Genomic DNA, 23,405 nt, shown 5'->3' with positions numbered 1-23,405 from the left:
ATACAGATTAATGAATCTGGTAATTAATAATACATCTATAAATTAAAAAAATATTTATATGAAAATACATGGGATATCAGTATTAAAATATTAAATAAATAAAAAAATTTACCATCAATTGTTTTTTTATCTCAAATTTTTCCCTGATGTAAATATAGCAAGTTCAAAGTCACACACAATGCAAAATTTGGATTCAAGCCTTGTAGTAAATTACCTGTTTAACGTGCTTAAACTATTTTAAAATTATTTTTTTGCTGTTATCATAAGGTACCTTAATTGAATTGCTATAAACATTTCAAATTAAATAAATACAATTTAGCCTCCACACGAGTTATTTTTTTAGTAAGACCCAGTAATCATTTGATATTAATTTAAATAAAAAAAAAAAAAAAATGTAGAAAACAACTGCAAAATTATTTTTGTTGTGTTAATCTAGAAAGTAGTGTTCAGCATGGTCCGTGATTTTAGGGACCGGACTGGACTGAAAATGTTAAAAAAGAACCGAATTCGGACCGAACCGATTGCTACATTAAATTTTAAACTGGACCGGACTGAAAATTTAAAATAATTTGTTAGAGTGGACCGAGACCGGACCGCCGATCCGAATTAATAAATTTCGGACTGAAAAAGCTAATAGACCGGACCTATTTTTTTTTCTACCATACAAGACCCCAAGTATAACATAATATAATAGAGCGGACAAACGATCCAAAGTAAAATAATATTGCACCATGAAAATAGACTATAGTAAATTTATATTTTAGTATAGGTATATTAGGTTTATATATATATATATATATATATACTACACTATACTATACTCGTGTTTATCTCATTATTAAGTATTAATTATTTTTACAAAGAATTTCACGTGAAAATATCGGACTACTTGCTATCTGGCCTGGCTAATCGACTATTTTTCAAGTATTACCGTTTACCGGAATCATCAACAAGAATGGTTAGAAATTAGAAGTGCACATTTCATTTCCAATATCTATTTCCTCAAAATAATGTATAGGTAGACTATAATTAATTTAAATCAAGATCATAATGTACGAGTATTTCATTGGCAGTTATTCGTATATACATTTATATATTTGGACTGCGCGGCTTGGCACTTTCACAATATTCCACGTTACCCGCACCATAACATGAATAATAATAATTTTTCTTGAAAATATGTTCGATAATAAATTATTAATAGCCAATAGGTACCATGGACAGCTCTGGGATATATGCAATATACATTATGGTACATACAATTTATATAAAACAACGGTGCTGGGGTAAAATATTGATTCTCTTAGGCCATAATGATAATATTCGTGTTATTAATTCTATAAATAATGTCTTTATAATTTTAAATCATTATTCAATAAATATTATTATAATATTATTAATATTAGATTTGAAACAAGCCGTAATATTAGCGTTTTGGTTAGTTTTTAAATTCTTAGATTTATTTGTTTCCCCATTAAAAGTAATATTGGTTCCAAAGTGAATAAAATTAACAAAAACTTCATAAATTTAATTTATATACTATAATCATTAGTATTGGAAAAACATAAAAAAGTCAGGAAACAATCATAAAAAAGTATTGTGATATCCATGGATTGGTTTTAGCATTAAAAATAAATTTATCCAATTTAATGTCCAATACCAATCCAATTTAACCCAATCCAACCTATTAGGTAAATACCCTGTAAATACCTGGTATTTGCCTAAAATTATATTTACCGAGTATTTGCCCATCACTATTCGGAGCGAACCGATCCTTCACCTATTTTTATACGATAAGACAGGACCGTGCAGAGCATTAATAGAAAGTATTTATGTATTAATATTAAATCTTTTTTCTATTACTGAAATTTGTAACGTCTAAAAAAACATTGCCAAAACATTCAATCCTCTGGAAAAACGTACAGTTTCACCAAGATAATTTGATTAATATTAATTGGACTCAGTTTGATTGAGACGTTATTTTATAGCAGCGAAAAGAATGTAATATCACACAGCATAGATATTGTGTTTTATTTCGTCTTAAGTATTTTATATTATTGTGAGTAAAATATTGTTTTACATTTCGCTATATTATTTTATTTTTACTCAATTATAAATATTTTTGTAAGTTCTCCTTTCTGAAAAGATTAAAAAATATTTTACTATAACTAATGTAAAAGATAAATTATACCTACTGCTAATGTAAAATAAAACTCATGCATTATGTATATATAATTATTATTTATTCATAGTTTTATTACATTTCTTTTCGTAGAGCAGTGAACTTAGTGGATATTAATTTTCTTATAGTTTTTTTCAAGTGATTTTATAGTTTTTTGTTCGTATATAATTGTATAATTTAATTAAATTATAAATTATAATTTAATTCAGAAAATATTTCAAGTACTCAGATCTGTAAATATTTGTAAACAATATATTAATAATATTGTAACAATTATAATATTATAGTAGAACATTAATCTGTACATTTATACTTGGATCAACACAGAGACCAATATCTGTATCAATTTTTATTTTAGTTATCTATGTTGATTAAACATATTTCAAATGAGAACTGCTTAATATCGAGACAATCCAACTGAATTATTGAAAATCATAGATCTTGAATTCAAATTAATTGAAATGCTTGAATAGCCAGTCATATTTGATTATAATTACCTACAAAAAGTCTTCATATCACATCAAAAAAATGAGCATTATAAATAATATTCTAAATATTAATTATTTTTATACAAATTAGTAAATCCGAATTTATGAAGTCATTGTAAAATTGTAATATGTATGTATTTCACTTTATTAAATATTACAAATGTCTTTTTGCATAATAATTTTTTTCAAAAATTAAATTATTTAAAAACAGCAAAGTATAAGACTGTTTAAGTTATATTTTAAGAATTATAATTCAAGGATTTACTTTTTTTTTTTAATTACATTACATCTCATAAAAAAAAAAAACATTTAGCTACATTGCGATGTTTGTAAATTAATCGGCACATTTATTTATAGTGGTGAAAACATTAGAAAATAATCAACAAGTGAACTTGAAATGAAATTAATAATATAATTGTAAAATATATTGGTTTCAAATAAAACCGATCAACCAGTGTTGTTTTGAAACAAATGGGTACATGTCACCCTAGCACTTTTTTAAGGAATTAAAGTTATCGTTTCTCATATCACAGCCATATTCAGTCGTTAAATATTGAACATGTATAAGTTACCAAATAAATTATATTTTATCATGTATATATATCCCATTGAATAATCAATAATAATTTTTAAATAAGTATAAATGCTAAGGGTGTGGATGACAAGACTTGAGATTAAAAAAACTGGGGTTTAACATACATATATTGATGAATAACAAAAATTATGCAATGATTCTTGAATAGCCCCATTGACTAACTGTATTTAATAACTGCATAATGTAAGAATGTAACTGATTCAAATCTATAACTATTGAAAAATAGTTTTTGCAATATATTTTTTTAATTTAATTTTTGTTAAACATTTAACATATAGTGTGTTATAATGTGCGTAAAGTATAAATTGGAATATCTTAAATGAAAATGTCTTAATATTTTGGATAAAAATTTACAAATTTTTAGTACTTATACATGGGCTTAGCAAGGGTGGGGTAGGGGGGCACTTGCCATCCCCTGCGCCTCAAACTGAATTCTATTTGTTAATACCAAACGTGTAAGTTTTACATTAAAATCAAAAATTAAATAAGATATAAGTCTAAAAATAGTTTAGTGGGACCGAGTGTTATCTACACGTGTAATCGTTTTGACGTTTTATGTGTTATCCAATAGTCTATCTGTAGATTATTTGAATTACGAGTTTAACACTAATCGCTTTATGTTTTTGCCCCCCCTCTGATTCAAATCTTAGCTACGCCCATGTACTTATAATATATCAAATAAATGATACATCTGTAAAACGATTCATATATGTGGCATCAGCGGATCACATTGGTTACTCAAGACAAAGTATTCCTGGACTTGGTCCGTATATGTTGTGTACGTACACTTGCACTATTTTTAGAGTAGGTACACGTATTATTTCATTGACAAATTATAATTAAAATACGAGTATAATCATAATAAGTGTCGCTAAAATTAAAATATTATTTCATAATACTAATTTAATTTTACCGTAGTATACATGTACATATAGGTAATTTTTAAGTACATGTGTAATACTGGAATCATGTTACATTATTTTTCCTAAATCTTTAAAAACAAAAACTATCTAAATCTTCTAAACATTCCTCCTAATATGTCCTTATCCTAATTGTTTAATGTTTTTAATCCATCCCAAACATAAATAGGTAGTGAAGTAATAAAGTACATAGAAAATACTAATAGTTATGAAACATCAATTTGCCCTTCAATGACATTTCATTGAAATATTCAATCAAAAACAATTATAATATAAACAATATTGATGACTAAGTGAAACGTTTCAAATATTGAAATACACCATTTTCATTTCAATTTTATCGAGTAGTGGAGTTCATACTTCCGATAATATGACGATGCAACTAAAAATGTTGGTTCGTGTTCAACACATTGTACGATTGTCTATCTTCAATATCGCTCCCAAAAACTAAAGTAATGTGAAGGACAAACATTCTGTTTCAGTTTCCTGCTCAATTTTTGTATCTTACTGGGAATTTTTCTTATTTGACAAATTTTAAAACTATTAAGCGTATTTTTTTCAAACAAAATCATTAGTTTTGTATTAAAGTATTTACGATTTTCATATTTGTCTACTAAGATCAAATCATATAAGATAAAAATATATGTATAGGAAATGTAAAAAACTACTAGTGATTGTATATACTAGTGATGTATATAATATAATTTACACATGGCTGTATTGAGAAGGTTATAGTTACTCCAAGTGACAAAGGTTTTAAATCAACTAACGTTGATAAACACTCAAATTCAGTAACTAACCAACTATTTTTACATTTTAACTAAACAGTAAAATATAAATAAAAACAACGCCACGAGACATCAAACTGCTGCTTATTAATATATCACACATTTCTCGTGGATAAAAATGTAAATCTTATAGAAAAATATTATGAATTATTCTTAATGTGTGTTATCTATACTAAATATATTATGATTAATTTTTTAACTGCTCAATTAAAATACTATCTTAAGAATCGATGAATAAATTATAATAAATGGTTTTTTTCCTTTTTATCATACGAGAACATTGAACTATTGATTTTTTTGATATACCGTGGATTATAAATATTATTAATAATATAATATTCTATAATTACTATAATATTTGTATATAATACACATATTTTTTTATTTTTATTAATTACCATTTACGGTCATTAGAGGTCGTCTATATTTCAATTGATTTAGACTCTAAATTTTAGAGAATGAGACATATGACTCTGACAAAACTTCATACTTTAAATTATAGGCAAAACTTAATAAATCTATATAGAAATATTGAAATTTATAATTGTTGTTTATAGTCTAAAATGGATTAAATATATGCATCTCTATTTAGTGATACAGCAAATATGTAGCGATAACCTTTTTTAGAATGGATCTTACTAATCTGCTTGCTCACTATTAGATATAAAATATACTGTTGAATAAAAAAAATTAAAAAAAACTTGAGTTATAACAATAAAAAATTAACATCATGTTTTCTTGGGAAATTGTGTCGGCAGAAGATTAACAAAATAGTTTTTGACTTTTTCTGTGGTCTATGATAAAATGGGTTAATGTTCAAGGCTTGCTAGTTGCCACACGAGCTTTCAGAGTACACGCGTATTAGGGGGCTATTTTTTACTACACACAATCAATTTCCGTGTGGCGTAAACTAATATTTTCCGTTATATAATACTTTTATATGTATGTACAGAATTCGTTCGTATTGATAGATAGAAATAAGATCCTCAGTGGTCGGCAGTCTTTCATCGTTTTAGGTGTAGGTCTTCCCGAGTAGGTCTTACAGCCTTTAAAGAGGTGAAAGAGAAACTGCTATCCGATGGCAACTGTAGGATTTTTTACTTTTTAAATACTATTTAAAATACAACAAAACATGTTAATTGTTAGTAACTAGTAGAACTCATTGATAAAATAAATAATACAATAACAATAATTTGAACAATTTATCTATTAGACAATTATTGTCTAGAAAAATAACAAGATTAGATAATAGTAGTAAATTATTACCGATCATATAGTTGTTAGCAAAATGAAGGTTTCAATAAAAATCAAATTGACAATAACGTAATTTGCTTTATACTGCCATCATATGATATATTGAATCCCTGAATACGATTCTAGAGACTCATGCATAGTATAATAAGATTCTATTATTTACTATATTAGAATTTTTAAGTCACATCTTAGTATTAATATATTTTAATGAAATTTGTACTGTTTATAAGCATTTAAAACTACTAATACAGCATTATCATTCATTCGTCCCTGTATCTCACCCAAACAAGGATTTTTGCATCTCCATCATATTTTATGTTTGTATACACATTATCGTATATGCTGGTAAACGATAAAATCTGTCACACATTGTGTTATAGTCGATCAAAACGCGGTGCAATCGAAATCAAAATATATAATATTTCTCTATAGTATGAAATAACGATTTATCAAGTAGTTTTCCAAACTTTTAAGTGCTTCAAACAATTATACAAAATCATTTCGTTACTCTAAACGTTATAAATCATTGTTAAGACTTTAAGAGCGTTATAAAATTATCTAAAACTGTTTTTTATGGATAAATCAAATTGTTTAAGTATATTATAAGATCAAATTCAAATAATAATACTTGACTTATTGTTATACACAATACAAAACTAAATGATAAGCGTTTAAGTATACACATAATCTTGACGTATTTATTTGCACTGATAGTAATCACATAACTGTACGTAATTGTTAATCTACAATAATATACTTGTTTATAACAATATAGCATTATACATTACATAGCATTGCGCTTGTGCATGTGCTGTTAAATAAATTCAGAAGCTCCATTCATGTGTTACTGAACTGAAATTAAAACAGTCAGGCTGACCTAGATGACTAACGTTATTGAAATCCGATTTGCTCCAGCAAAATGGTCCAAAACTATAATTTGTACCTTGAGTCGGTCCAGCTATGGCACTAAATTGTAAATATTCAAATAGCCCAGATGAAGTTACTTTAACGTCCGTGGCTCCGTGTGATCGATGGCGCATTGCTGGTATGGGATACGTACCGTTGGCGAGATTCGTCATTTCTATAACAGTAACATGTACACAACTCAATATGAGTATTTACGCGTTAATTTAATTGTAAAGTGTGTGTTTTTTGGCAAGCCTACCTGGCCGATATTGCGTTTTCCGCCGAATATGGAGGATTGCAGTTCATACATCTAGATTCCGGATCGTGTTTGAAGTCATTGGATCTCATGACATGTATGATGCATTTATCACAGTGAACGTTGTTGTGATCTCTGGCAAATATACGTGCCCGTGGTGTGCCGGAATAAGAAAACCTATTTAGCATAAACGCACCGGTCGTAAAAATGTTGATACGCACAAAACACAATTACTCGGAATAATTAAACATTAGCGGTCTCTATTGCTGTTGTGTTTACCATTCACCGAATTTTTTTTCCATCTTTCTCGAACCACTTATGTTGAATATAAAAGGAAAGAACGGAATATTGTAACTAGCCCAGTACGTCTGATTGACTAGATGAGTAGTTAAGTCATCGTGCACCACATAACCGGGCATCTGTTCAAGAACATGGAGTAAGCTTTTATTTCGTATCGGGCTTCCTGGCTGGAAGGCCCCGTAGTTAACGATCATCCATTGGTTGTTGTACGTGCCACTGTTATACTGTTTAAACAGTTGAATCCATTCCATTGTGTTTCGAGCCAAGTGGTTTGCGATCATTGCCCTCATAAATTCCATAATCTGTTATAGATTTATAATAATTATTGTGTTACATTTCAAATCTGAAAATACATAAGGCACATAGATGCCAATATATTGTAATAACCACGATCATCGAATCGTTTACCTGGCCAGCTGGTTTTACGTTAGACCATAGAGACTTATTGTAACTATCATTGGTGGTATCCAACGTAGCCAAACCCGAGGAAATCAGATAAAAATCGTCTCCCGATTGAATGCCTCCAGGAAACGAACTGAATGACATCTCGTACCCACCTATAAGTTTTCTGGACGTTTTACTCTCTCTAAACTTTAAGCTGTACCTCTTCTGTATTTTCAACATCGTTTCGTATCTGCGACCACCCAGTACATACAAATCAAACTGCTTAAGTCTAAAATAACGAATACAAATTTCACGAGTACCTTACCCACTCCACGTAACATGTGACACCAAAAGATCTTTGTTTCCTGGTAGCAATTTAATGAGAGCAAAACATGATCCGCTTCCTAAGACCTTGCGCTCTTCCATCGATGGATTCAAAGCAACCGAAATATCACCTAAATCATTTAGGACATTTAACCAGTTAAAAATAAAATATATGCGTGCATAAAATATAATATAACTTTTCGTAGTACAAACATTTAATCTCACTATAAGTTGTCCAACGTCAAATTAGGCGTTCTGTGTGACTTTCCGAACATATATCCGTTATACAACCCATCAAGTTGTTTGTAATACAAGCCAATCTATAGTGATGACATTTTTCAGAACGTTACTCGGTAAAAAAAAAACCGCGAAAACGCATATTTGGTACCAATATGGGTCGAAATCGTTCAATTTCGATTCAATCCAATTCTTATTGGTAATAATGTAATCTTTTAAGTCTTTGCATACATCTGATCGATCAGTGCAATATCTTCTGGCCGTATTATACCAATGACTATATATTAGATCAGCGGTCATCAATCGCTCTAAATACCAGCTCCGTACGCTTGATCCACATCCGAGGCATTATATGAAGTTTTGATCTGTAAGTAACCCCATCTACGATAAAAAAATGAGGACATTAATGTAAGTATTTTAGTCGACAAAAATATTTGTACACTACACTCAACAAATAAAACTACACAATCACTGTATTATTTGGTTTATCTGATCTAGAATAAGCACTACAGAATTATGAAGGGAATTTAGGAAAAATAATCAACATCTTTATGAAATCATTATTATATACCTACACCATCAAACTTTAAAGTTTTTGAACAAAAGTATTTCAATATATTTTTTGTATTATAATACTACATATATTCAGAACATTGTTTAATAATAATTATTATAGAGTTTATTTTTCTTAAATATTGTACTTAGTGAATATTTAAATCTCATAATATCAAAAAAATAATTTATATTGTTCTAGAAAGTTAATTTAAGAAAATAAAATTATTTGTTCATACAATTATTTTTATTATAATTTTTTTTGACTTTTCCTAACTTTTAAGTACAGTTTTACATTGTGCATTTATAAAATCCTTAAATCGATATCTGAGTTTCAATAATATTTTGAATTATTTAATATAATATTAAAAAATAAATATATTTTGTATTTATTTTTGAAATAGTAAAAATATGAATATAAATATGATACAATTGAAGTTCAAATATGAGCAGTTCACTTATTATTTTTATTCTATTGGTAAGTTATCACTGAGGATCTGTCAGTCTTTTTCCGATTCTTCTTCATTATCGTCGTCATCAATTATTTGATCTTTTTATTTTCACATAAAATCCGTAATAACATTAGGTAGGTACATCATCTACTCGTATTAGATCACAAATTGGCTTTTACTAATTTTTTTACGGGGGACACATATAAAACAAGCAAAAATCTATAATATGTTATAGTGAAAGTAATTTTTTTTTTATATTTATATTTTAATTTTTCTCCAAATTACACAAAAATATGATTAATTTATATAATATTTAATAATAATAGATTCTAGTATTACGCACAACTTCCCGCAGCCAAACTATATATCTTTACGAGGACAAGTACAGCAAATATAAAACACCAATTTAAAATCTTTACTATATATTCTCTACTTTTGTCATATTTTATTTTAACAATATTTTAAAATATAAAAGTTTCTAATATTTCTCTCTAAATTAATTAAAATTTTACAAGTAAAAATTAGTTCAAAATAAAATAATAATAAATCATATATTGTATTAAGTTTTTTGAAGAAATATATATAATAAAAATTCATTCAACAGAAAACGGGAATAATATACTCTGTAAACTCAAACAGTTTAGTTTATTATTAAAAATCCATATTACTTAATATATCACTTTAATATAGTCTTCTATTTTATTCGTGACTCCAAAATATTTAACTTTGTTCCCTAAATCAACTTTCTGGAACATCATTATGGGAATGTTTCACAAAAATATATTCATTACTTGGGCTCGGAAGTTGATGTATTTTGCATTTTTTTTTTTCGAATTTTTTAGAAGATGCTATCCTGGCCACAAATGTGTTTCATTAGCATATGAATCCGAATAAATAATTATTATTTTGCATTTTTCGCATTTTTTGGTGATTGTTACTTTTTAAGTCATTTTTTGATATTTTTGGTCATTTTTACTGATTTCACACTAGTTCATTTCTTTATTTTTTCTTATCGACGATTATACCGATAACTTAAGACTTGTCCGATTTTATCTAGTCGATTACATTCGCCGTTGTCGTCCTGTAGTGAATAGTATTATACCTAAATTTTATTATTTTTTCCAATATTCGATTAATATCCGGTATTATTTCGTCGATTACAATCGTCTCTTCATTGTCATGTTATAGTGAATAATACCTATTATATCTAAATTTTATTATTTTTTCGTAATATTTTCGAAATGGCGAAAATTAAAACATCGATTAGTGCTCGTCTGCGTTTCCCAATTACTTCAGTGGACGTGGAGAGAAGTTTTTCCAAATATAAATATTTATAAGCAGATAATCGTCATTGATTTATTTTTGATAACATTAAATACGCTCTAATCGTACAATGCAATGGTTTTGATTTTTGAGTAATTTGTAAGCTTTGATAAATTTGTGAAACAAATGTTTGTCATTTTTTTATTTCATATTTTAAGGACATTTGTTGTCAATTTTATGTCATATTTTGAGTAATTTGTAAGTTTTGATAAATTTATATAGAATGTTATAGTAAAATAAAATAAAATATTTAAATAAATGTATTTTTATTAATTTAAAACAAATACCTATTTGTAATTTTTTTTTTTCTTTTGGGTGTTAGCGGACTCTAGGCCCATTGTACATCCAGCCTTCCATCCATCTCAGTCAGCTGCTCACATCTTCCAATCATTTACTCTTCCTAGTTCTTCCACATCATTTTTTACTCTATCTTCCCATCTCATTCTCGGTCTTCCAATGGGTCTATTTCTTGTGGGATTTTTTTTCAGTACTGTACGGAGTAGTGGGTTTTGGTTTCTTCAAGCGTGTTCTACCCATTTTTGTCTCTTAGTTCTTATTGCTTCCACGATGTTCGGTTTTTGGTATAATGAGTCTAATTCCTCGTTTTTCTCATCCTCCAGTCATTAGTTGCACTGTCATTCACAGGTCCGAAAATTCTTCTCAGAATTTTTCTTTCAAAAACTAAGAGTATTTTCTCGTCGGTTTTTCGAATTTCCCAAGTCTTTGCTCCATTTGTAATATTTGTAATTATATGGTTCATTTTTTGTCATTTTTATGTTATATTTGCATCTTTTTTTTAGGTCATTTTTTAATGTTTTTAAGGTCATCAACTTCCTAGTCCTATTCATTACAATATCTCTTGAGATAATGAACATAAAATTCTATTATATTAAGTTATTATATATTATTACAAATGATTATACTTAAGTTATATATATATATATTTTTTTTTTTTTGTTTAGCAAAATACTTTAAAAAATAACTTTTTATTATATTTTTATCGAAAAATTTGTTAATAACTATCTTATAGAGATTTTTCTTTTAAAAATGTTAACGTTTTAATTTTTTATATTAATTTAACATCATGATTATCGGTTAATTTGGTTTTCAGCGAATGGGGATGATACGATTAGGCTATAAAATAATACTAATCAGAAAACAAGGTAAGATAGTATCAAAACACCTATTCTATTCAGTACATTATTTTTCTATATATTAAAAGTAATAGATATCCATATTTGTAGTCTTGTGAATCTCATAAAAAACAAAATTTAATTATCTTTATTATTTCAGGCGATATCGCAATAAGTATATCTTCGTGAGACACTCTGTATAGGGCATAGTTAATAATATTACATATACTTTACTAAATAAATAAACAATTATAAATAAAGTACACATTAAAATTAATTGACTTTATCAAAACTCGAAGGACAGAGTTCAAATGTATATAATTTTTATTTTCAATTTTATCTGGTAAGCACTGTTCACGTTTTTAATTGGAAGTTATAAATCACAAAAAAAATAATGAATGTATTCTATCGGAATTCTTATATTTTAATTTTAACAACTAAAAAATTCAACTTTTACAACAATATACCGACTAAAGTGTGACTCCATTTATTTTACTATATTGTAAGTTATTATTTAATACTTAAATAAAATAAAATGCATGACTTTATTTAGATATTAATCCTTGATGGAGATCAAAGGAGCTAATTAACTAAAGTCCCCTTTAAATATATTTTAAACCTTTTCAGAATTATCTTAAATTTGGTGTGAACATGTTTAATTCTGCGGTTTACTTTTACATTTTTTAACTGAACTAAAAAAAATGTAGTCCAATATCTCTTCTTAAAATGTGATTCTATTTCCCACCTATAGTATTGTATTACTATGAGGTACAAGTTACTAGGTTATACTATACTAGTAAGTGGAAAAGTATAGAATACATTTTACATTTTTAAATAAGTTTATTGATTATGCTTTCGATAGAGGAATTATTGTTAAGAAAGAATGCTCACATTATGATAAATACTGACTTTCATGACATCTTTTAAAATATTTCTTAAAATAATTAAAGCATTATACTACATTTTCAAGTTGAAATATTTACAACTTTTTCAATTGGATGATAACTAAAAAATCTAGTTACAGAAATCAGATATCGGACACTTATTTTCATGTTGATCAATTACTATCATATATTTAAACAATTTCCTGATTCAAATTATTCTTTTCGAAAATCAAAACAAAATTTAACTTAGAATCTAAATATTTACATCCTATGGTACTTAAGTTTTAAAATTTCATATCTAAAGGTTTACTGAATTTTTAATTTTCTTATAAAAAATCAATTTATTAATACTTGCCCCGTGCTGTTGATACCGTCAATATATTTGGCCTTACCAATAATTATCTCTTCTGGCTTGGCGTAGTAAGGTAAAGATTTTATAGTAATTTGATTATTGATCTCTTTCACTAACAGTAATGTTTGAGATTTAGATGCTGTAGAATACTGAAATGCCCAAACAGTTAACAGTAGCTTAATACAACATATTGACAACATTATTCTAGTATTACTAAACATATTATGTACTCGTAAAACAAACTCGTAACAAAAAACAAAAACACACACAAGTAATGAAATGATCAGTGACTTTTAGTTTATTCAACATTAAGTGTATTTAAATTTATACATGTATATTTTCTCAGATAACAATTTAAGAGTAGTGGTATAATATAGTAATACATACAAAGTGATTATATTAACACTAATAATGTAAAAAAATATTAAAAGTAAAATTTATTTTATTTTTTCCGAAACAAACTAGTTTAGCTTGAATGTTATTATAATAAAATAATTTTTTTTACATACTTTCAATTTACAGATCACAACCGGTAAAATACGAATGAGAACGTTATTTTTAGTAACACGATTGAGAACGCTCGAATCTTTTTTTCCAACGTTGCCAATTATAATCGATTGATAATATTAGAACGATAATCTGTTGATATTTATCGGACTTTTATTGGATTAGCTGGATGTTAATAGTAACTTAGATACCAGATACGAAAGAATGACGGTTAGGTTGGCCATACACGATACATCTTGCCTGCAGAAGTAAACTGTGCAGTTAAAAAGTACAGGTTTACCTGTACATGCAATGCGCACACACACGTTGGGATAAATTATCAGGTTTAAACTTTGAACCATCAGTTAACCTCATCTGTCACCATGGCATGCATGCAAAACAAAACTGAAATGTCTAAAACCTGTTCAGTTGTCAGTTAAACCATGCATACGTTCCGATATGCAAAACTGTACAGGTAGAAAATATAAATTTTCAATTCTTTCTCGAAAACTGAACAGTTTTCAAAACCTGTACAAGTAAAAATTCCTGGTAAACCACGTCGTGTATGGCCGGACTTTTCAATCGTCGCACAAACTATTCGTCTGTTCGTATTACATATTTTTATAAGTTCTACATATTTTTAATTTTTTATTCATATTAAATATTACATATTTTCGGCGCTTATTTGTATACGATTATAATTATTAATTTATGACTTTTTTCAAGAATATTTATTATATGTATAGTGAATTTTTCAAAAACCAAATAAAAGATATATCAAACTATGGCAAAGTTGCACATAAATTCGTTCTCAATCGCGTAATTTTTTTGGGTTTTTTTTGGGTCAGCGGTAAGTTCTTTGTTAATTTTAAGTGTTCTCAATCGTTCGGCCAAAAAGGAATAACATTCTCAATTGTTCGATAGCCATCACAACTTATCATTTTTACTTTTCAATCAAGAAAAATATACCTACAACTATTTAGTATTTACTGTATATAAATTGAATATGCCTATGTAAAAAATGGTTATCAAAACGACAGAATTAACTAAAATATATTTGAAAACATAATTTAATAATCTACGAGTATATGATTTCTTTGTTACTTATTCTTAAAGTTTTGGTTGATATGTACATTGTTTCCTATTCGCACAACGTATTGCAATAGCAACGCTTCATTCATGTTATAAAATACAATTATTTATTATAATTATTAAAAATGTATTTTGCATTTCAAGAGAGAGATGTTAAAAAAACGCGAAGCTCCTATAGCCCTCTGGCTTCTGAAATAAAACTTTAAAAGACCCAATGATGCGTTTCGGGTTTAAAGTCCCAACAGTCTGGAAGTCCAACATGACTGATATTTTTAACTTGAGTTCTACTCCAACAATACTTTCCGAGAACACCATTAGTACCTTTCGTCGGTCCGGAGACTGAAAGAAACATATGTTCATTAAACATCTTGTAACTGGTTATTTTGGCATCTATAGCACCCCAATTAGAGTAACCCAACGCTTCAAATGGGTACACGCCATTCAAGTCATTCAAGTCGTCTCTGTAAAAAAAAAAAAAAAATCACAATCATGAATCTGACCACACACACTTGACTGACTGACCACTACAAAAGTAAATTCTATAGGTGCTTAATATTTATTATAACTCCATGTAGAATAAATAAATAGTTGTACATTTATCGTGTCTCGATTATCTTAAATGCACCTAACCTATACAGCCGTCCCATATTGTATAATGTAATGAACCACAGTTACCTGGACGATATAGCGTTTTCGGCTGAGTACGGAGGAACACATGATTCGCACCTGGCCTCGGGATCGTTTCTGAAATCGTTTGAACGCATCAAAAATAACATTGACGACATATCTTTGACGTTCACATGGTCTCTGGCAAATATTCGGGCTCGAGGAGTGTTTCGATACGAAAACCTAAACGTACATATGTTGACAACAAAATTGAAATCAAGTGCTTTTTATAGCATTCTAAAATAATAGTTTCTATCGGGTATGTTCGTTCGTACCAATTTCCGTATCGTTTAACCATATCACCCTGTCCGCTCGCGTTGAATATCTCCGGAATGAACGGCACGTTATAACTCGCCCAGTACATTTGGCTAAGAAACTGTTTGGTCACATCTTGCGTCTCCGTAAGACCAGGCATTTCTTCGTGGATGAAGAGTAACCCGTTTTTAGGCATTTTACGACCGGGTCGAAACAGTGAATAATTAATCAACAACCATTGATTGTTGTACGTTCCACTGTTATATTTTTTGAACAATTTGGTCCAAGCCAATCCGTCAGGTGCCAATCGATTTGCAACCATGGCACGAATGAAAACTAATATCTGCAAAAATGTAACAAAAAATCAATTTGTGAAAATATTTTGTTTATTACTCTACATTGAAGGATTAGTCAGTTATTATGTATACATAGGTATATATATAGATACAATGTAGTGTGCTCGAGTGTAAAAATAACATCACGCTGCTTTTTACGAAAAAGAGAATTATTACGAATAGTTATAGTTTGTCAACGCCGGCGATTTTGTTTCTTATATGATCCAACCACTTCCCACAAAATTTAATTATAACTGAGATATATATTTTTACTTCACATAAAAGAATAATGTATATACATAATTAATATTAAGATGACGTGAGTCCTGTGTGATTCATTTGAATAAAAAAATAATTTCTCTGCATCAAACTTAATTTGAGCATTAACAATGAAAAAATAATTTTTATCAAGATACATTTCACATTGTTATCTACGCATATAATTCAAATTGTAAATAGTATTATAAATTAAATTATATGACTAATATTTTTAATACTATTATTTCGCATTAAGTTTGTTTTTTTTATTTAATATCTTTTGGATATATGGTACATTTTTAAATGAATTGTTTACAATTTTATTTCTTAATTCGTAAAGAATATTATTGTACTGACGTTTTAAGAACACAGCGCAATGCGTCATACTACTATGTACAGTAAAAAATGTTAAATGATAAATCTTAAAGTACAATAGTGCTAAGGTTAATTCTAAACTCTGATTATGTTTGTATATTTTCTTATAATTTCAAGTCTAAAGCATTTATAATATAACTATATCGCTTCGCCGGTGGAACAACGACATAAGTGCAAATTTTTGACTTTTAGACATAAGTACGACAACAGTACAATAATATTTCATTTTATCGAATGGAACAATGACATAAGTATAATACCTATTATTGACCTCTAGAGAGCAGTTTCGTCATTGTTGAAAATACCGGTTTTTAATCACATGTCCAATGGAACAATTACGTTTTCTGAAGAACAATTACATTTTCACTTACGGCGTTGTTCCACCGGAGAAGCGATATGTTATATGTGATATGATGTTATTTCTAACCTGTCCAATTGGCTGAACATTATCCCATAACTGTGGATTGTAAACAGAATTAGTCGTTTCGGTAATAGCTAAACCCGAAGAAATTAAGTAAAAATCGTCCATTGAATACAGGAAACCAGGATACGAACTAAACTGTATGTCATGCCCAAATACTAGTTGATTTGACAATTTACTTTCTTTATAATTCAGACGATACCTCTTTTGTATTCTCAACATTGTTTCGTACCTAAAATACATACGTACAACCATATAATTATAATAAAACTTCGGTACTTATATTATAAATGTACCAGTTCCAAGTGACGTGAGAAATGTATAACTCTTTGTGTCCTGGTAGTAGTTTTATGAGAACCGAACACGATCCCGTCCCGAATGGTTTTTTGTGAGGGTGTGAAGAATTAAAGGTATCACATAAATCATATAAATCTTCTTGAATGTTCATCCAACTTAAAAATATTTATCATTTTATGTATGTTTAAAAATCATTTACATTTCAAATAACTACAACGTCTACAACACTTATACATTGTACCTATTAAAATGTTAATATACTTGTATATTCTTACAAAAAATTTTCCCATGATAAAGACTGCATTCCTTTTTTTATGTTCAGCTTATATCCATCATACAGCCCATCAAGTTGCTTGTACATCAAACCAACCTAAAATAAATTAACTAATATTGTTTTTCTTGGAAGTTATAACACTGATAATATACTTGATACCAATATGCGTCCGATCCATTTTTCAGCATCACTTGGGATATGATCCATTCTCTATTCGAGTGCATGTATTCATTCAATTTTACACATAAATCTGATCGGCCGACACAAAATGTTTGAAAGACATTGTACCAATAACTATTTATCAAGTCAGCAGTAATCCATCCTTCCAGCAGACCAGCGGCATATGCTTGCATCGAATCATCTTCTTTGGAAGACGTTAATATTTCTAGATAATCCCATCTTAAAATGAAAATATAATAAGTTAATTTATCAACATGTATAATCGACTTATTAAATCAATAAAAATATTAGTGACGATTAATTAAAAATTAAATAAGACAACATACTTAATGTAAAATAAGCTATACCCCATAATAATTCAATTATATAACATAATATAAACAATTTAACTATTAATTAAATGATTTTAAGACTTTTAAGTATAAATAAAATAAATTCTTATAAGTAACTCTTTAAGTCTCATTACTCTAATTTAATGAACATTTATAATATCCCATAAACCAGAGAATATTTTTGATTTTTTTCGTATATAAATATCTATTAATGAAAAATTTAAATCTATAACGATTGGTTTAGTTTATAGACATAAAATCTATTCAAAGAGACTTGAAGAAAGAAACTTGAAACTTGAACAAAGAAGGCTTGGAAGTCTAGAAAAAATAATTGTCCTTTTTAAGTAAAAATGTAAAAGACTTATCACGAACTATCGAATATTTATAATAGAGAGTGAGGTTGCAGCCCTCCTCAAATACATTTTATCACGAAATGCCTATCAAATTTTTAAGAAGTTTGTGTCAAACAAGGGATCGGTATTTTTTATAAACAACGTTGAATGAGTATTACTTCATGTGTGTGTGTGTAGCATAGACATAAGCGCAACTAAGGTAAAAAATCTGGGGGGGGGTCTACAACCCTCCTACCAAAACTTAAAATAACTTGTAGATTACCCCGACTCTTATATACCACGTTAATATATTTTATATTCTGAGCCAAGTTAGATTTACTCCAATGAGTCTTTTTTTGTATGTGACACTATTGTGAGTCAAGTATGCTGTATGCAGTATGCTATGTATAACATGGAATAATTTTTTTTGGGGGGGGGGCTAAGCCTCCCACTGATTACGTCTAAGAGCAATGACCCTCAAAGGCTACACCCCCATATCCCATTTAACAATTTTCATACAGATAAAATGTATCACAACTCACAACTACAGGTATACTTAAAATGTTAGCAATAAGAAGAAAAAGCGCGATTTTGTGAACCAAATTTTAATTTTGAATGTTCTCAAGTAAAACGAAAGCCATAATGCACTGAGATAAATTCTAAATAATTATTTCGTATATTAAGAATATAGACATAGATTATTAAATTTTATCTCGATCTCGAACAAAAAAATTCTGAACTCATTATTATTAATCTGATAGAGCAATGAAAATATTTTAGGAGGCTCCCGAGGTCCTTCCTAGTTGCACCTATGGGCTCATGAAAGTATTTAACCATGTTAAAGCAAAACATTATTTTATTAAGTACTTAATCGTTTGTTTTGAACTTTGCACAATATTAATTTTATTCGAATATGATAATTATAAAGTTGAGTAGATATTACACAATAATATACTTTGGATATTTATAGAAAACATGTAGGCAAGTTACACATTTTACTTTGAGGGGAGTCATATAAAATTGACTTAAATATCATTCTCGTTAATCCGAACATGTTATCTGGCTACGAACGTAAATAATAGTTTAACTTACCCCGTCGTATTAATACAATGCGTGTAGCTCACTTTGGCAACGAATCTGCCGTTTTCTGTTGTTCGAATCGAAATATTGTCATTGTCGTCTGCAACTGCGTAAAATATTTCGTTTCGATCGCATACGCATGTGCACTGCAACGGCAAAACCGATGTCACTGTGAGTAACACGATCATCTGTATCATCATAATTGTAACTGTTTACTGCATGCGACCAAATGTCCAAATAGAACCGAACCCGGGGATTATGGTCGTCGTAAAACCTTCGTGACTGAGTCTTCAAGAAAGTATGACTTGAAATGTAATCGACCTTCTACTAATGTGGACGTCCTCTGTTGTGATACGTGACACAACGGTTCCATAATAGTCGCATTACCCATCGCATGTTCAACAAATCAATACTATAATGATTTCAGTGATATTATTACTGATATTGTAGTTATTTTCTCTACCAATTAGAAGCTGGTTGCAAGTATGTCAATACATTTTAATGGTCCAATAACATGGACCTGTGCCCAATGATAAACAAAACAAAGGCAAAAACAAATGTTTTCGGTTTACATGTAGGATATTATGACAAAAAACAAACTTTGTACATTCATTAATGTTATACTCGTAGGTACTTGCATACAAATTGGTACATAAGAATAAGTAGTGCTATGATTTTCATTAGTGACAAGTTTTTCTCCATTAAATAATTAAGTAAATAAATTACGTAAATACATGGAATTTACACATAATAGGTACCATTTTATTATTATATGTTACCAGCAATATGGATAATTCAGGTATTCTGCAAAATGCCTAGGCATTATGCAAATTGCCAATTTCTTTTAGGCAAAGTAAAAAATATTATTCAACGTTATTATATTATTATTATAGCTACTTATTACAACGTTGTTGAAAAATGACATTTTGATGTGCAAAAAAGTTATTTTTAAGACAAATGCACTTTTTATTTTGACACTTGGTCTTAAAAATGCATTTAAAAAATCCTTGGCTTGTTTCTTTGCGACTGTTCGTAACGCCATTTTTGTGTCTGTTGGAACTTCGTCAATTTGTAGTACCTAGCATTTTTTGACATACTGTAAACTAACTTCTAGGGTTAACAACTGCTTCAGAACTCCATCGCGAGTTCCTAATCGATAAAAACCATCACTTGTCATTTAAAAAAATAAAATGTCTTACTTATTAACATTAAATACCAATTTTATTAATTTATTCATTACCTCTAAAACTATTGCAAGTATATTTCGTGCGTCTCCACGTCCTTTATCTACCTCAGGAACTGGAACACGTACAGTTGAATGAACTTCCACTGGCAAAAGCTTCTTATCCGACCACGCCATAATTTTTTTCGCTTGATTTTCAAGATTTTCCTTAGCTCTAGTTCGCATGACATTGGCGTTTTTTTTATTCAATTTTTTAGTTGTTCGAATAGTTGTGAATACTAGATGTTCTGTGTCTACTTCAGTATCTACACTTAAATTAACTTCTTTTGGTTGTTCTGTGTTTGATACATCATTTTCGACGTTTAAATTAATTTCTTGTGATTGTTCTGTGATTAACTCAGCTAACTGTTCTTCATTATCTATCGTACTTATTACATCATGAGGTAAATTTGAAGTGTTTAAACCAATTTTTATTTTGCAACCAAATAAAGCTTCATAAAGAGACATTTTAATGCCAGAATGATAGGCTTAATTTTTCATTAGCTGGATGAATCGAAGTCCTTGGCTCCAGTGTTGGGTTTTTTCATGTTGCATCCACGTTTTAACATATTCTTAATATCCTGATTCGCTCGTTCTACTCTACCTTGAGATTGGCTGTCTCGGTTTGCCATGTACTATTATTAACTCGGGTTTCTTAAAAACATGTTTCTTAAATTAGAAACTATTTGGTTTGAAAACTCTCGTCTATTATCGGATTGCGAAATAATAGGAGCTCCAAGTAATGTGAAAATATCTATAATGTTATAGGCTACCTCTTCGGCTTGCTTGAATTCGGGGGGTTTGAGAACAACAAATTTTGTGAGATGATCCTGATACACAATAATGAATTTAAATTTCCCATCAGGATGAGACTGAGAGGAAATCTATCAAATCAACTTGGCATCGGGAATAAAAGTCAGAAGATATTATTGGCTTAACAGCTACTATATTGTATAATGTAATACAATGAGTACGTTCAATATTGTACCTCAGAATTATAATTATAGTAGGATAAGAATCTTAATCTTAATATTGTTAAATCGTGCACACACAGCACGCGCATTTACGATAAACGATAAGTAAAGTCGTTGGTAATATATGGTACCTAATTTTATCTATCATATTTTCTAATTGACGTTTGGCATTATACATAATGATGCCCAATTTTGTTTGTTTTCTTCATATTGCTATTCCACGTTTGGCATTATACATAATACCTAAGCAAAGCTCGTATTATGTAAATTTCCGGGTGATTTTTAGCATTTTATATAATGCCTAGACATTTTGAAAAATACTGGATTATCCATATTGCCGGTAACATATATATAAAATATTATGAACTAGGATAGTTGCATCTACATTATGATAATATTACACTTGCTGACGTTAAGTGTATTATAGTTTATTTCGTGTAAAGAAAACAGTCGCTTCGGCATCGTGACCGCGCATGCGTCATCTGTCTTGCCTAACGTCTACGCATTTCGTGTTACTTTCCTCCACCATCCGCGTTCAGTGATGAGTCGTCCTGATCGCATTGCATTCTCCCACCCTTAATCCAGTCCATTGCAGACGGTTGTCATCGAGCAATTTCATTCAGGGTCCTTTCGTTTGGAACTTCAGCGTATCCGACGTCAAGAACTTTTGAAAATGGTCAAGAAGAAAAAGCAAAAGACCGCATTACGTTTTAGAGAGCAATCGTTTCGTATTAGAAATATGAACATTTATGAAACGGTCTCAAACTTTTTAAAATGGTTTGTTAGAAAATTGTGTTATACAGTTTGTCTGACCTTCAAGGACGCATATGATCGCCGCGATCGTTGTCACAGGAGAGTTGTAAGAATGAAGAAAATAACCGGCACCAAAATCGAATACCAAAACTTTATTCAAATGTAAATGCTGTAATTTGTTGTTCACAAGGTTAGCAGCCATGAAAATACATCTTCTTCAAATGAATCAACATACTGCAATTAAAAAAATTTTGTTGGATTTATCCGTCAAGTGGAAAATATTCAGAAAGTGATCGCGACTTCCTCGACGGATAACGAGACAGACTTGTCGGCGAATCAACCGTTGATTATTAGAAATATGAACATATATGAAACGGTCTCAAACCTTAAAATCTGTATTGCGTTTGCAAATTGTGCTTTACAGTTTGTCTGAACTTCAAGAACGCATAGGCGGCGATTACCCGCCCTTAATCCAGTCCATTGCAGACGGTTGTCATCGAGCAATTTCATTCAGGGTCCTTTCGTTTGGAACTTCAGCGTATCCGACGTCAAGAACTTTTGAAAATGGTCAAGAAGAAAAAGCAAAAGACCGCATTACGTTTTAGAGAGCAATCGTTTCGTATTAGAAATATGAACATTTATGAAACGGTCTCAAACTTTTTAAAATGGTTTGTTAGAAAATTGTGTTATACAGTTTGTCTGACCTTCAAGGACGCATATGATCGCCGCGATCGTTGTCACAG

General features: G+C 29.2%; 3 protein-coding genes across 7 annotated transcripts in view; all 3 read right to left on the bottom strand.

The window, feature by feature from the left end:
- Positions 1 to 6,900: 6,900 nt before the first annotated feature.
- On the bottom strand, positions 6,901 to 14,501 carry LOC112691409 (putative phospholipase B-like 2). The gene is given in 10 exon segments (XM_025565660.1): positions 6,901 to 7,301; positions 7,303 to 7,308; positions 7,393 to 7,566; positions 7,669 to 7,991; positions 8,098 to 8,323; positions 8,399 to 8,554; positions 8,623 to 8,717; positions 8,773 to 8,951; positions 8,954 to 9,015; positions 13,334 to 14,501. Coding segments are annotated over 10 exon segments (1,689 nt in total). The 5' UTR covers positions 13,552 to 14,501; the 3' UTR covers positions 6,901 to 7,051.
- Positions 14,502 to 14,511: 10 nt separating this feature from the next.
- Positions 14,512 to 23,405, bottom strand: part of LOC112691407 (putative phospholipase B-like 2) — a 14,120-nt gene continuing 5,226 nt past the window's right edge. For 4 of the 5 annotated variants that reach the window (XM_025565653.1, XM_025565654.1, XM_025565657.1 and 1 more), the window contains 8 exons: positions 19,726 to 20,125; positions 17,942 to 18,188; positions 17,791 to 17,885; positions 17,515 to 17,670; positions 17,225 to 17,450; positions 15,850 to 16,172; positions 15,584 to 15,757; positions 14,512 to 15,369 (listed from right to left, as the gene is read on the bottom strand). In XM_025565653.1, the coding sequence (XP_025421438.1) occupies positions 15,111 to 15,369; positions 15,584 to 15,757; positions 15,850 to 16,172; positions 17,225 to 17,450; positions 17,515 to 17,670; positions 17,791 to 17,885; positions 17,942 to 18,188; positions 19,726 to 19,913 (1,668 nt within the window). In that variant the 5' untranslated portion in view covers positions 19,914 to 20,125 and the 3' untranslated portion in view covers positions 14,512 to 15,110. The remainder of the gene's footprint in view (positions 15,370 to 15,583; positions 15,758 to 15,849; positions 16,173 to 17,224; positions 17,451 to 17,514; positions 17,671 to 17,790; positions 17,886 to 17,941; positions 18,189 to 19,725; positions 20,126 to 23,405) is intronic. The other variant, XM_025565658.1, reaches the window with a different exon arrangement.
- On the bottom strand, positions 20,539 to 22,144 carry LOC112691408. The gene is made up of 2 exons (XM_025565659.1): positions 20,954 to 22,144; positions 20,539 to 20,862 (listed from the first exon to the last, which is right to left on the bottom strand). The coding sequence occupies exons 1-2, from the start codon at positions 21,401 to 21,403 to the stop codon at positions 20,842 to 20,844; spliced, it is 471 nt and encodes a 156-aa protein (XP_025421444.1). The 5' UTR covers positions 21,404 to 22,144; the 3' UTR covers positions 20,539 to 20,841.

This window comes from Sipha flava, unplaced genomic scaffold (assembly GCF_003268045.1).
Source record: "Sipha flava isolate LNK unplaced genomic scaffold, YSA_version1 611_pilon_pilon, whole genome shotgun sequence".
In the NCBI taxonomy this organism is placed as follows: Eukaryota; Metazoa; Arthropoda; class Insecta; order Hemiptera; family Aphididae; genus Sipha; species Sipha flava.
The sequence above is the reverse complement of the archived record's forward strand: the minus strand, read 5'-3'. Positions and strand labels throughout refer to the sequence as shown.